Below are 13922 nucleotides of genomic sequence, written 5' to 3' on the forward strand. Positions count from 1 at the left end.
CTAGCTCCAGAATGTATGTGTATGTGTGCTGTTAACCTCCACTATAGAATACTGAGATCAATAGTATAAAGGGCCCACCGTCTAGCTCCAGAATGGTGTTTTTGCCTTGGCCTTTTGAGTCCTTGCTATCTATCTTTGTGGAATCACTATTTATATCTGTGGATTTTTGAACGTTGAAAGTAAGCTTTAAGATTCAAGAACTGTTCTGTCACATTATTATTCAGCTCAATTTTTATTTTGTCCCAATAAAATGCTTCATATTGACACACAAGATATTTGAGTAACACTTGTTACTTACAGAAACATTTGCTTAGTGATTTTTTGGTTTTTTTTGTTTTTAAATCACCATTTCCTTAGTGAAGCTGTGGTCTACCAATTTAGACAATTCTGTGGCGAGCATTGAGGCAAAGGCTAACGTGTGCTGTGTGAAGTTCAGCCCCTCCTCCAGGTACCATCTGGCTTTCGGCTGTGCAGGTAAGAAATAAAAGTAAACTTATCTCCTTTTGGTTTTTGTTTTAACATACCTACCTAAAAGTGCATTTGAAAACGAATTGGCTACTTTTATAATCGTAGGTTTTCTTTTCATCGTGAAGTTATGATAAACTGAGAATTGCATCTTTCTCATCTACGGCTATTGCTAATTGTGACATCCTGTCACCTGTCTTTAACACAGAGAGACAGGCTTGTGGAGTTTTGTTGGCTGCCTGCTAAATGTTGATGTGCATTTTTCTTAGTAGCAGAATTAGTGTGTATTAAACAGCTGTACTGAGAGGATCAGTAATTTTTTAAGAAGCCTGTTCATTTCTTTGACTATTCATTTCCTGTTATGCATAAAATGCCGAAGGGGAATAAACATGCCAATCATTTATTTCACAGTACATGCTAATGTAGTATTTTTTTTAAATATAAGTGTTCTAGTCATAGTAATAAGTTATTTGAAGTATTTTTGCAATTCTGTTTTACACTTATCATGTAGCGTAGTGGTTTTCATTGTGCGAGAGCCATGAGTTTCAAAGCAAGTCACATTCTTGCTCTACTCTTAATTTTTTTGTGTTTTTATTTTTTATCACTTTTAATACTTTAGTAGAGAAAATACCTATCATTTAATATGTGAAAGTTCCTTGATATTTTTTCATAATAATGTTTTTTTTTGTAAAGCTGACACTTGTACAGAGCACATTAATAACATTTGAAAAGGACACTGTGTTCAAGCTTTGTCTTCATCAGTGCTCCTGTTTTCATACGCCTCTCATGCCCTGCTGATTTACTCTCTTCACATTAACCAGAGTGTAATCTTGAACAAGGTGGCTCTTATCTGTCAATGCTCATGTTGATGCGCATTGTGTACATGCTAGATGTACACATCTTGAAATATTTTTCCCTGGTATAAATTCTGATTGTTTTTTTAACCTTATCTTCTTTACTTTTCCATTTAAGCCTTAATGTTCATATTTTCCCAATCAGCAAAATTATTGTATTATAAAATAATTAACAGTAATTAGTTAGAATTACAAATATTTAATAGTTCCGGGAGCATTATTATTGATGTTGTATGTTTCCCATATAATTTCATGCAATTAAAAGAAATCTTTTAATTTGGTTTGTTTTCATAAGTGAAATTTTATAGTTTGTTTCCTGTAGGGCCTGGAATTTCTCTGGTCAGCTTTCTTTTTTATACGATTCTGTTATGATTTTAAGGAAAATAATAGTTTCGTTCTATATTGTGCTACTTTTTTTCCCTGATTGATGCTGCCTTTATTTTATTGCCAACCACCATGCCACATCCAGGCACCAGCGCACAAATTGGCAACCGGCGCAGCCCAGTTGTGCTGAGGTTCACGGTAGTGTGTTTCAGGCTTTTACATTTGCAGAAGAAGGAAAAACAAGAAGAAGAAGAACTAAAGTAAGACCAAACAGCCGCAAACCCAACCTGCAAGCAGTAGAAGTGGTGTAGTGATCTTCTCCTGATATTGTACCAGTTTTTACAACATGGGCAGAAACCGTTGCAATTTGCCTTTCCAAAGACATATTTATTTTTCATACTAAATATAGTAGCTTTTTATAGCTTTTGAGCTTACATCAGGCAAAAAATGTTAGTTGTGCTTCTTTTGCAGTGGTCCATTGCAGTTCTACCTCAGTACAAAACCGGAAGCAGAGTTGTCTGTTCTAGTGTTTATGCTCCATTTAGTTGAGTTGGCTTTTCTTGTTCTGTTACCAGAACATCTATTTTCATAAACTAGCCTATTAAAATCAAATAACTTAAGTTATTGCTTTTTGCTTCAATACACATTTTATCTGGTACCGTTCAGGATCAGTTCAGTAGGTCTAGGTTTATTCTGCTGATATCTTGATGCTTATTCATTTTGTCAGTCACATTGTGTTTGTCTTTCTTGAGTAACCATGGCTTGAACAGTAGGTAGACAACTCTACCAACTGTGAATGCCACTAGGCTCCTATTCCTGGTAAACTTCCTGTATTATGTATAGGCAGTCACCTGGGAGCTGAGCCTCTGGGCATGCCTGTGTAAGATTATCTCAGTTACATGAGTTGATTTGAGGAGACCCATCTTTGCTATGAGAAAGACTATCCCCTAGACAGGATCTTGGGTTATCTACCTGGAGAAAGCACCCACTAGCATAAATATCTTTGTTGCTCTTTGCTTCACTGGATGTGTATGCAATGTGAGCAGCCTGCTACTGTGACTTCTGCACCATCTTGGTAGAATGGGACTTCACTAGGACTAAAGATTCCCTGATCATTCTACTTTCTGCTCTTTGGACATGTAGTCTCTTGTACTGATCCTGGTAGTGCCTGTTGTTGGTTTGCTACATATGGCATTTATTATGTTGAAATATGTTTCTTTCCTGCCGCCTTCAGTTTTTTTCATAAAGACTTGATGAATTTTATCAAATATTTTATCTGGATTTATTGAAATAATCAAAGTTTTAGTCCTTCATTTCTTTGATAGAGTATCAATGTCATTGATCTGTATATGTTGAGTCATCCTTCCATCTCTGGAAGTAATAGGTGGTTTTCTGAGACCTTTCTGCCCCCCTTTTTATGTTTACTTACTTAATTTGTGTATACAAGTGTATGTGTGCACACGTATGTGAGTGTGTGTATGTATGTATGTGCACGCATGAACACAATGTGAGATACACAAGTGGAAGTCAAAGGACTACTTGCCCTAATCAATTCTCTTCACCTCTTAATTTCAGGGATCAAAGTGAGGTGGTCAGAGATAGTGCCAAGTGCCTTAACTCCATCTAAGCCACCTTGCCAGTTCCATAGTCTAGTTTTGTGGGTTTTGTTTTGTTTAGTTTTTTTTTAAGATTTTATTTTTATTCATGTTTATATGAATAAACATGTGTATGTGAGCCCATGGAGACCAGAAGAGGGCAGCAGATATCCTGGAGCTAGAGTTACAGGTGGTCATGAGGCATGTGTTGCTGAGAAACAATCTTGGATCCTCTGGAAGAGCAGCACTCACTCGCACTGCTTTTTTGGTTTGCTCATTTGTTGCTATATGCTTCCTCTTTCTACTGCTTCTGCTGCATTCTGTCAGTGTAGGCATTTTGTGGGTTTCTTTGTATTTGTTTTGAGAAATTTAATATTTCTTTGAATATTCCATTGATTGTTCTTAAGTTGTTAACTTACATGTAATTATATATAATGTCCACAGTTTTGTTACTGATTTCCAGGTTAATTCAACTTATAGTTTGAAATAATACTGGACAATTCAGTATCTTAAAATGTACTGAGACTTTTTTCATGGCCTACCTGGATTGGAGAATTCTCCATGCATTATTGAAAAGAACTCATATTTTCTAGTGTTGGAGGGAACATGCTATAAATGAATCTTTATACACTCTGGACCAAGAGTCCAGAGTGTAGTTTAATTCTGTTGTTTATAGATTTTCTGTCCAGATGATCTGTCTATTAGTGAAAGAGGCTTTTAAACTCCTCTATTACTCTACTGAAATCTTTCCTTAGGCCTATTAATATTTTTCATATTTATTTGTATGCTCAAATATTAGGTGCATTCATGCTAAGAGTTATTCCTCTTCCTCTGTTGTGGCCCTTTTATATTGTGACCCGCCTTGCCCTTTTTGCTGATATGATTTAAAGTCTCTTAATGTCAGTGTGGTTACTACTACTTAGTTTCTTTTTGAAAATTTCATTTGCATGGAATGTATTTTTCTCCAGTTTTAAGCTATGCTTGCCTTTAAAGTTGTAAAAAGTCTCATGCCAATAGACTTAATGTATTTATGTCTTTATTATTATTTTGGTTGTTTTGTCCTTTAATTGCCTGTACACAGCTATTTAAGACCCTCTGTCTGAATATTCATATCTATCAACCCTTTGTCAAACTCTCTTTGACAGCTTATTTATATTCATTTTGCTTAGATGATAACTCCATGAGTGTTGTTGGTGTATATTCATACCCAATAATGTCTTTATATGAAAGGACTAAGGATTTATTACCTGGTATTGTGCTTATCCTTCCAGATATTTTAAATAAGTTATTGTTTTTTCCTAAGTGTACAGCCAGTGCTGCTATTTCAGTACTATAGAGAGTCCCCAAAAGCAGAGATTCCCATCCCCAACCTTTATGTGTGCTATTCAAGAGAACAGTAGGAGTACTTAGAAAGTATGGTTCATCATATAAGCCTCTACCTGCGGCTAAGTACGGTGGACCCAGCTGCCTTTTCCTCAGCCAACAGCCCCCTGTAAGACACTGATTTCTTATAAGAAATCATGTTCTGCTAGGTATTGGGTTCAGAATGACAGACATCTCAGTGTGAGTCATTGTTAGAGCCCATGATCTGTTAAGACCACCCCAACACAGAGACTGGACATAGGACAGTGGTGTTGTGGCCTGTCTGCTGCTCTGGTATTGGTATACTTGGAGCCTTAGACAGCTAAGCCAGCCAGAATACAAATTCTTTTACTCTGGTCACAGACCCCCGCCCCCATCCCTCAGCACCAGGGTGAGTTCAGAATGTAGTTTTCTCAATGATTAAAAAAAGCTCTTAAGATCTACCATATACTGGGTTTCAGTAGCCTGATAATGTGTTTAGCCTCAGGGGATTGGAGTCTCGCTTAGCAGTGTGCTAGCCACGTTCAAGGAAGAGGTGGTAGAGGCAGCTCATTGATACCAGACGAGCTTCACCCATAGTTTTATTGCATAAGCACTGGCTTGGGAATTGACCTTCGGGCTGTGTCAGATGGTGTATTGCATCTTCATGTTCTGGTACTAGCTGCTAAGTTTTAGGCCTGGGGCTAGTTTCTTCTCTTTATCCTTAGCTAGCAGTTTTTCCTACTGTTTTCTTCCTGTTGTCTTTTGTATTTTATAGTCTACTTGCTTTTGTTGGGCTAAAACAAGATAATGGATCTCTCTCCTAGATTCCTTACCTCATCTGAGGGGTAGTTTTCATAAACAATGCTTCAAAAATAATGTTTCAATGTGAAGATTGAGCTCCCTCATTCAGACATCCCCTTGCTCTGATGAGAACAATCAATCCAGTTAAATTGTTTTGCCTCTCTTTTCTTCATTTGCTACATTTATCTCTTAATTTTATTTTAGATCACTGTGTCCACTACTACGACCTTCGTAACACTAAACAGCCAATAATGGTATTCAAGGGACACCGAAAAGCAGTGTCTTATGCCAAGTTTGTGAGTGGTGAAGAAATTGTCTCTGCGTGAGTATTCTCCTTGGAGGGTGAGCTTGATACAGAGGTCTTATCATTGATGATGTAGTTTATACAAAAAAAAAAAAAAAGACCTTGGATTACTTTCTCAAATAGCAACAGATTTGCATGTCTTCCATTGAAATACATGTATCTTACCTGCTTGGTTCATTTTTATATTACTTATAAATATTACTTTTTGTTAGGCCCTCTTAAGTTATGTTTGTAATTTAATAACATTTGAACTTCAAATTTGGTTTCTGTCACTACTTCTCCTGAAGAAGTAATATTTGGTGCAATAGAGAGAAAAAATAACTTATTTGAGTAAAGTAACCCAGTGTTTTACGATATAAGTCTACCTTCAGTGTAGTAGTAAAATGATTATTGGTTTTAAATGACTTTTTGAGTTTTATAATAACCTAAACCAGTTTCTCAGTAAAATCTATTTTAAAGAGAACTTTTTGTGTCTGCTTCTTCTCAGCACATGCCCCTTGTAAAACTTTTTTTAAAGTAGTAAAATGTCAGTGATGTGAACAACTTGTTGTCAAACTATACAACCTTTCTAACAATAGGGGTAGTTCCATATTTTGTTTATTCCTCTCATAATCTAGTAAATCCATATGTAATTTCTCTCTACAGGCTTTCTTATTTTTTTTAACTTGGTTCCTTATCTCCCTTAGAGAATTATTTATACCAGTGCCTTGAATTTTGCTTTGTACCTTCACCTTCACACCAGTTGGTCTAAATAAGAATTGGGTGATTTGGCAAGACAAAAAAGGACAAAAATATTCTTAACTGAGCTTTCCATGGGAGTTATGTGGGTAATTAATTAATGAGCTTAAATTAGGTAGTAGCTAAAGTGAAATCCTTCTTTAGAATAAATATAATAGGCAGTAAATAACCTAAAAATGTGGTACATTGTAAGAGGAAACATAGAGAACATCCATTGCAACCCTGGAATGAAACAGATTAAAGCACCTTTCTTAAAGATTTAGTTAGTTTATGTATATGAGTATCCTGCCTACATGCATGCCAGAAGAGGGCATCAGATCCCATTAGAGATGGTTGTGAGCCACTATGTGGTTGCTGGGAACCTCTGGAAGAGCAGCCATTGCACTTCACCTCTGATGTCCAACCCCTAAAGCACATTTCTAAAAGACCTCAAATGCTCAAATCAAACCGTTTAGATCTTGGAATTATTCACTTGCAGCCTTCTGAACCTCAGTTTTCTCATCTCCAAAATGGGGCTAATAATAGCACTAAGTTTTTTAATTTTTAATAAAGTAGATAAAACCTGTATCAAAGTGTCCTATTCAGTGATGATAGATGTAATTAAAAAGATGTAATTATGTAGTCCTTAATATATTGACATATTCCCTTAACGAAAGTATAAGAAAGCAAATCAGTATAGGAAAGCAGTTTGCAAAATGTTATCAGTTTTAAAATTGCCTTTGTCTATTACCAGTGATTTTTATGCAAAATAGCGGTTGTTTTGGGTAAGCAACTAGATTTATATATTCCTTCAGCACAATAGACTGCATCATATAGTTTCCAACAATACCTCTTACCTGTAGGGGATAGCATGAAAATAATTTATGTCTACTGTACCAGTAACTCACGATTGAAAGATAAATCACAATGAGAAGAATGAGGGTCTCCCTGAAATGAAACACATCTCTCAGGGCAAAGTCTAATTATTTATTAATGGTGGGATGGTGGTATTGGAGCCATTAATGCTTGCTTTCTGAATACCCAAGCATTACTGAAAGCATGTTAAACGAGTTCGGTTTTTACTGTGTTGGGTTCATTTGATTCTATAAAATAGACTGGAGCCAATGAGGACAAGATTCAGATATGCAGGCACCACAATCTGCCTTTTTAACCACAAATCTAGATTTTTTTTTTTTTTTTAAATTCCTAGTGGTGATAGTTTCATACCATGAAATCTAAAATTTACTCCTCTTTGTGTTTTTCTCAGCTCAACAGACAGCCAACTAAAGCTGTGGAATGTGGGAAAACCATACTGTCTACGTTCCTTCAAGGGTCATATTAATGAAAAAAACTTTGTAGGCCTTGCTTCCAATGGAGATTATATAGCTTGTGGTAAGTGCACTTGTAGTTTTAAACAAACTTTGCAAAGACATGTCCTAGCAGTGTTCACTGCAGTCTGTGCACTGGGAAGGCAGCATCACAGCCTTGATGCCGAGGATGGCGTTCTTTTCTTTTCCAGACATGCTGGGGAGAATTAGTTTTCACTTCTGCAGATGAGCCCTGTATTCATAGAATTGCCAAAGATTTTCACTGCTCTCTTGTCATTTTAGATATGCCACAGTCTCTGTAGACTATTAGTATCTGCTAGTAGTATTTCAAGAAGACATCTTGTCAGGAGCTTGATATCCATTTTACCCTCTCTAGTATCCTTTTGATTTAGCGGTCGTTTGGCTTGCATGAATCTAATTCATTAGTTTTTATTATATGGAATTTTGCAAATTTAAATGAGGAGTGGAAAAATTCAATTTGCTATTGTTCAAATGTTCTGATAGAGTAAATGAACTTTTGTCAACACTTTTAAATGATAGTGCCCTTATTCTATAAATTGTATTTTCTCCAAATATATGATCTTAAATACCACCAAAGTAAATATGCAGTACAATTATCCTCAGAGGCTCCTGAAGTGTGTCAGTTTGACTTCTCATCTGATAGGGTAATGCTATGTGGGGAATGGAGAATCAGTTTGGGCTATTAAAATTGGCCTTTTGTTTTTGTTTTTTGTTTTTTGAGACAGGGTTTCTCTTTGTAGCCCTGACTGTCCTGGAACTCACTCTGTAGACCAGGCTCCGCCTGCCTCTGCCTCCCAAGTGCTAGGATTAAAGGCGTGTGCCACCACAGCCTGGCTCAAATTGGCCTTTTAAGAACTACAACCTTAATTTCCCTCTCTTCATGGTAATATTTACAAATGCAGTTTAGGATTCTTGTTTCAGTAAGAAATTTCTAATGCACAGAGCTCTGCTATAAGTGATTTTTTAAAAAATGTAAATTCTTTTCAGTTTTAGAATTAACAACACTGTAAACCATTTAACAATGCTTATTTCTTTAAATTAGTAAATAATAGTTGTACCCTTTCTCCTGTAGTTCGCAATTAATTGGTCTTATAATCTTGTCTTTCAAATTTGAATATAAAAGATAATTGGTGTTTTTAGTAAAATTTAGATTAATAATCACTGTCTAAATGTCGTGTTTGGGAACTGGGACTAGAAATGAAGTTCACTGTAGCTAAAAGTCTTAGATTCATCTTCCAGCACAGAGTGGGGAGCTGATAGAAAGAGTGTAATTCTAGTTGGCCGTGATGGCCATACACCTATGATCCCAGCATCTGAAAGGCAGAAAGAAACAATTGTGAGTTTAAGAACAATCTGTGCTACATAGAAAGACTCTCAAATACATATTTATGCAATCTAAGTTTTCCCATTCTAAAACAATTACGTTTTCTTTTTAGGAAGTGAGAACAACTCCCTCTACCTGTATTATAAAGGACTTTCTAAAACTTTGCTAACTTTTAAGTTTGATACAGTTAAGAGTGTATTAGACAAAGATCGGAAAGAAGATGACACGAATGAATTTGTCAGTGCTGTGTGTTGGCGGGCACTATCAGACGGGGTAAGTTTTCATATATGTATTTTAATCATGGCATTTTATATAATGTTTATGAGTGCACGTGATAGGTTATTTATTGTTTTTGTTGTAGATTTTAAGGTATAGCTGGGTACGTGGTTTGTCTTTTCTCTTTTTTTCAGGCATCACAATGCCGGGGCGGGGGCAGTGTTTTAGAGTTAGTATATCATTACTGTACAGTGTCTATTCGATGGCACTGATGTAGCCCTTAACAGTCACTGCTGCACACTGACTCACGCTGAGCAGCTTTCAGTCTGGAAGGTTCTCTCAGTGTCATTGCCAGGTATAAATATAAATAAATGTAAATATACCATGCCATGCATCTTCTGTACCATATTTTAGTATAGCATTTATCTATTTGTATAAACAAACACTAAATTCTAGATATTCTCACCAGTCTCCTTACTACTTAGTATTAATATAGTAACATATAATATAGATTGTAGCTTAGGTGGAACAGATTTTATATATATCCGGTACAGAGTTGGGCTGGACAATGGACCTTTGCATAAGTACATGATGTGATGTTTCCACAACTACAAAATTAATGAATACGTCATTTCTTAGCATATCCTCACTTGCCTTAAGACATGACAGAAGAATTTCCAGTCTAGGAATGAGCTACACTCAGAGAAGCTTCTTCCGGACAGAGAAGTTGGAGTCAGTGTTCCTAAGCTACACTGTATGTGTGACTCTAAGTGAAGAAGTGTGGTCTAGGGTAAAACAGTGAAAGATAAACTGTCACATTGAAAATCAACTTCAGATCCTGTGAATCCCTGAAATTGACTGAGGGGTCCTGGACTGCTGGGGCCCAGAACACAGACTTAAATTATCTATAAAAGAAAATTAACATACTTATTTTTCTCATTTATTTTTTTGCTTTTTAAAATACAGTAAGCAGGGCACAGTAGCAACTAAAAAGGCAGGAAAATATAAGACAAAATAACTAGAAATTCAGCATAGCAACACACAACAGAAACAGAATGATAGCAGCTCTGGATTATATTAACTCACCTGTCTTACAGTAACCATGCTTATCAAATGAAATACATGACAAAAATTTCATCTGGGAATTGGAAACAAGTTTTAAAATGAAAACACACAATGAATTCTGTGGATGAGTTAAAGGAAGCTGAGGAGGAAGAGCCGCCACCAGTGGAGAAGAGAAGAGGGAGCGTGTGGAGGGAAGGGGGAGCCTGTGGAGGGAAGCACCGAGGGGCAGGGCTGTGTTTCAGTTGGGTTAAGCACGAGGACCTGAGTTAGATCCCTAGCACCTACAGGAGAAAGGCAAAGCACACTGGCCCATGCTTACAATGCTATGGAGGCAGAAATAGATCCCTGGGGTATTCTAGCCAATGAGACTCAGAAGATTCAGGTGGAAGGGGACTGAGGAAGACATTGATGTCAGCCTTTGCCCTCTTTACACTCCCCAAAACGACAGTGCTGCAAATATGATGGGCAAATGAAGAAATTAAGTAAGGGATCTGGAATATCATTTACTATATTCAAGAAGAGACTTTAAAATGTGAGAAAACGAATAATTTTTTATGAACAAAAGTTACAAGGGACTATTTTTCAGAGCTGTATAAAGTTGATAAAAGACATCAATTAGTTGAGCCTTGAAACTTCAGGGAATGGAGATTTGAAGTCCATAGTACCCGTGGATGTAGATACAGTAGGACCTGCCGTGGATTGTCTTCTCACAGCACTGTTTCATTGAAATTCATTAAGACAGATATAAAACTCTGTATCCGAGTTTCAGATTGATCCCTTAATTTATTTTGAGACACTTTAGTGGACTAGGAGAACCACAATTTGACATACCTTGCTTCTATGTATACTCAATAGTATAAGAGTGATTGAAAACCAAAACATGCCACTGTGTTGAGGTAAACCCACTGTCTCTGATTGATAATACATACACTTAGCTTAAGTCAGGAAGAAGTCTAAAACCCTGCCTGTGAGGGGTTGAATGCTTGGTCTACTGAATTTAAAGGTTTGTGGTTTCCTATGTTATTTTCTTCTGTATGTTTTAATAATTTTTTGCTAGATAAAAACCAGTTGTCTTTATCTTCTGGCTCTTGTTAATGATGACTTTACTATTTAACAGGATGGGATGAATGAATGAATGAGTGGATCAATGAAATGTAAAGGATTCCTCTCATTTACACTATGCATCTTCCTTTAAATATGTTTAATTCATTGAGAAGTTCACACAGCCTTGTGTTAATGAAGTATTAATTATATTTATGAGAATGTGATGTTTTGAGATAGATATACTGACTGTGTCTATATATCAAAATGATTAGGTTTAAGCCAGTTAACAAGCCCATCATCAAAGGTTTGAGTTTGGAGATGAATGGGGACACTCAGACGTCTGGGTAGCAGATTTATTACAAGAGTTATTAATGCCAAAACAGACAGATGGTATAGCAGGGCTCTGAGAAGAGTTCAGACCACATGACCAAGTAGTGATTCCCTTATAGGTTTCAGAGAACAGGCAGGGCTCTGTGTCCCATAGTTAATAGCCCACACACTCTTGGATTCCTGGATGGCAGGAGAATGTGTGATTTGAGAATAGGGAAAAGGCGAACTCCATTTTATCAATGTGTATGTCGTAAGGGATATACAACGGTAGTCTCTGATAGCTTGGTGTCTGTTGGTCCCAAACATTGTTTTTGTTTGGAGGTGGTTTGGGGGTTCTTTGTTTTGTTTTATTCACTTTATATTCCACTATCAGCCCCCCTCTATTCTCAGACCCATCCTTGAAACTCCTCCTCCCTTCTCTGAGAAGAAGGAGCCTCCATAATCATTCCCTACCCACCCTCCCTTCCCGGCCCCCTGTACATCAGTCACTGCAGAGCTAGGTGCCTCCTCTTTCACCAAGGCCAGACAAGGAGGCCCAGTTAGGGGAGTGTGATCTACAAGCAGGAAATGATGAATTCAGGAACAGTTGTTAGGGGACCCACATGAAGACCAAGCTGCGTGTGTGTGTGTGTATTATATATATATACCCCATTCTTTGGTTAGTGGTCCAATCTCTCAGAGACCCCAAGGGTCCAGCTTAGTTGACTCTGTTAGTCTTCTGGTAGAGTCCCCATCCTCTTTGTGTCTGTCACTCTTTCCCCTAACTCTTCCACAAGACTCCTGAATTCCATCTAATGTTTAGCTGTGGGTCTCTACATCTGTTTCAGTCAACTGTTGAGTGGAGTCTCTCAGATGACAGTTAGGTTAGGATCCTGTTTACAAACATCACAGAGTATCATTAATAGTGACAGGGATTGGTACTTGCCCATTGGATAGGTCTCAATTTGGGCCAGTCATTGGTGGGCATCTCTAGTACATGCCAGAGACCTGGGAGGGGGACACCTCCCAGGATGTCTATGGAGTTGACTCTAGCTGAAACTCTTAGCAGGTGAAGCATATGGATTCTGAAGTGACTACTTCCTGTAGCCAGACAGGACTCCCAGTGGAAGAATAAAGGTTAGCAATGCACTCACAAAACTTTAACCAAAAATGTGTCCTACCTACAAAATGTACAGGGACAAAGAGCAGAGATGTTTGGTTTTGGTTTTGGTTTATCAAAAATTGTTTAATTTTATTATAATAGGCTATATGATGCCACTTTTGTATAAGTATAAAACTGCTTTTAGTATCTCCCCCCACCACCCCCATATACCGCTGCCTTTTCTGTTTTTGTTGTCTCCCTGCCCCTGATTAGTTCCCTTTGTTTCTTACAACAGTTTCATGTCTACTTTCATGTTATCTGTGCATATGATTTTCTATATATATATATAAAGTCTAGGACCCACCATTGCGACAGAAGGTGTAATATTTGTCTTTCAGAGGCTAGCTTAATTAACTCACTGATACTCTTCAGTTACATTCATTTTCCTGTAAATGATCTTTATAGTGAAAATATCCATTATGAATTTAAAAACAGATTTCTCTGTTGATGGATTTATTGTTTGCTTTTATAATAAAGTATTTATTATACTTAATAAATATACTGAGGTATCTGTGAGTTAATTAATTTGGAGTCCTTGGGCATATACCCAGAAGTAAGAAAGCTGAGTTCTATGTTAGTTGTGTTTGTAGTATTTTAAGGAACTCCATAGTGAATTACTTATCTTCCCACCAGCAGCATTTAGGGCTTTCCTTGTATTCATGTCTTTATCAGTATCTATCTGTTGTTTATTTTCTTGATGATAGCTGTTCTGATTAGATTGATACACCTAAGATCATTGAAGTTTCAACTATTTTGAATTATGTATTATATTAGTAAATGTCAACATGATATGCAAATTGTACTGTCTCTCCAACATTTCTCCTTTGCTTTTTTATTCCTAGCCTCTGGTAACCATTATTTTACCTTCTACTTCTATGCATTTGACCTTTTTATATAATATACACAAAAACATGTCATGGTTATTCTTCTGTGTATGACTTATTTTACTTACCCCAGTGCACTCCAGGTTCATTGTAAATAAACAGCCTCGAGTCATTTTTGTACCAGGTAGATGTGTGTGTGTGTGTGTGTGTGTGTGTGTGTGTGTG

At 36.9% G+C, this 13922-nt stretch overlaps 1 protein-coding gene across 1 annotated transcript in view; it reads left to right on the forward strand.

Annotated features, from left to right (window-relative positions):
* Window positions 1–13922, forward strand: part of Cop1 (COP1 E3 ubiquitin ligase) — a 121364-nt gene that overhangs the window by 89957 nt on the left and 17485 nt on the right. The window contains 4 exon segments of the mRNA XM_029479513.1: window positions 358–474; window positions 5588–5705; window positions 7672–7796; window positions 9190–9350. Coding sequence (XP_029335373.1) covers window positions 358–474; window positions 5588–5705; window positions 7672–7796; window positions 9190–9350 — 521 coding nt within the window.

The sequence above is a fragment of the Mus caroli genome, chromosome 1 (genome assembly GCF_900094665.2).
Source record: "Mus caroli chromosome 1, CAROLI_EIJ_v1.1, whole genome shotgun sequence".
Taxonomy (NCBI): Eukaryota; Metazoa; Chordata; class Mammalia; order Rodentia; family Muridae; genus Mus; species Mus caroli.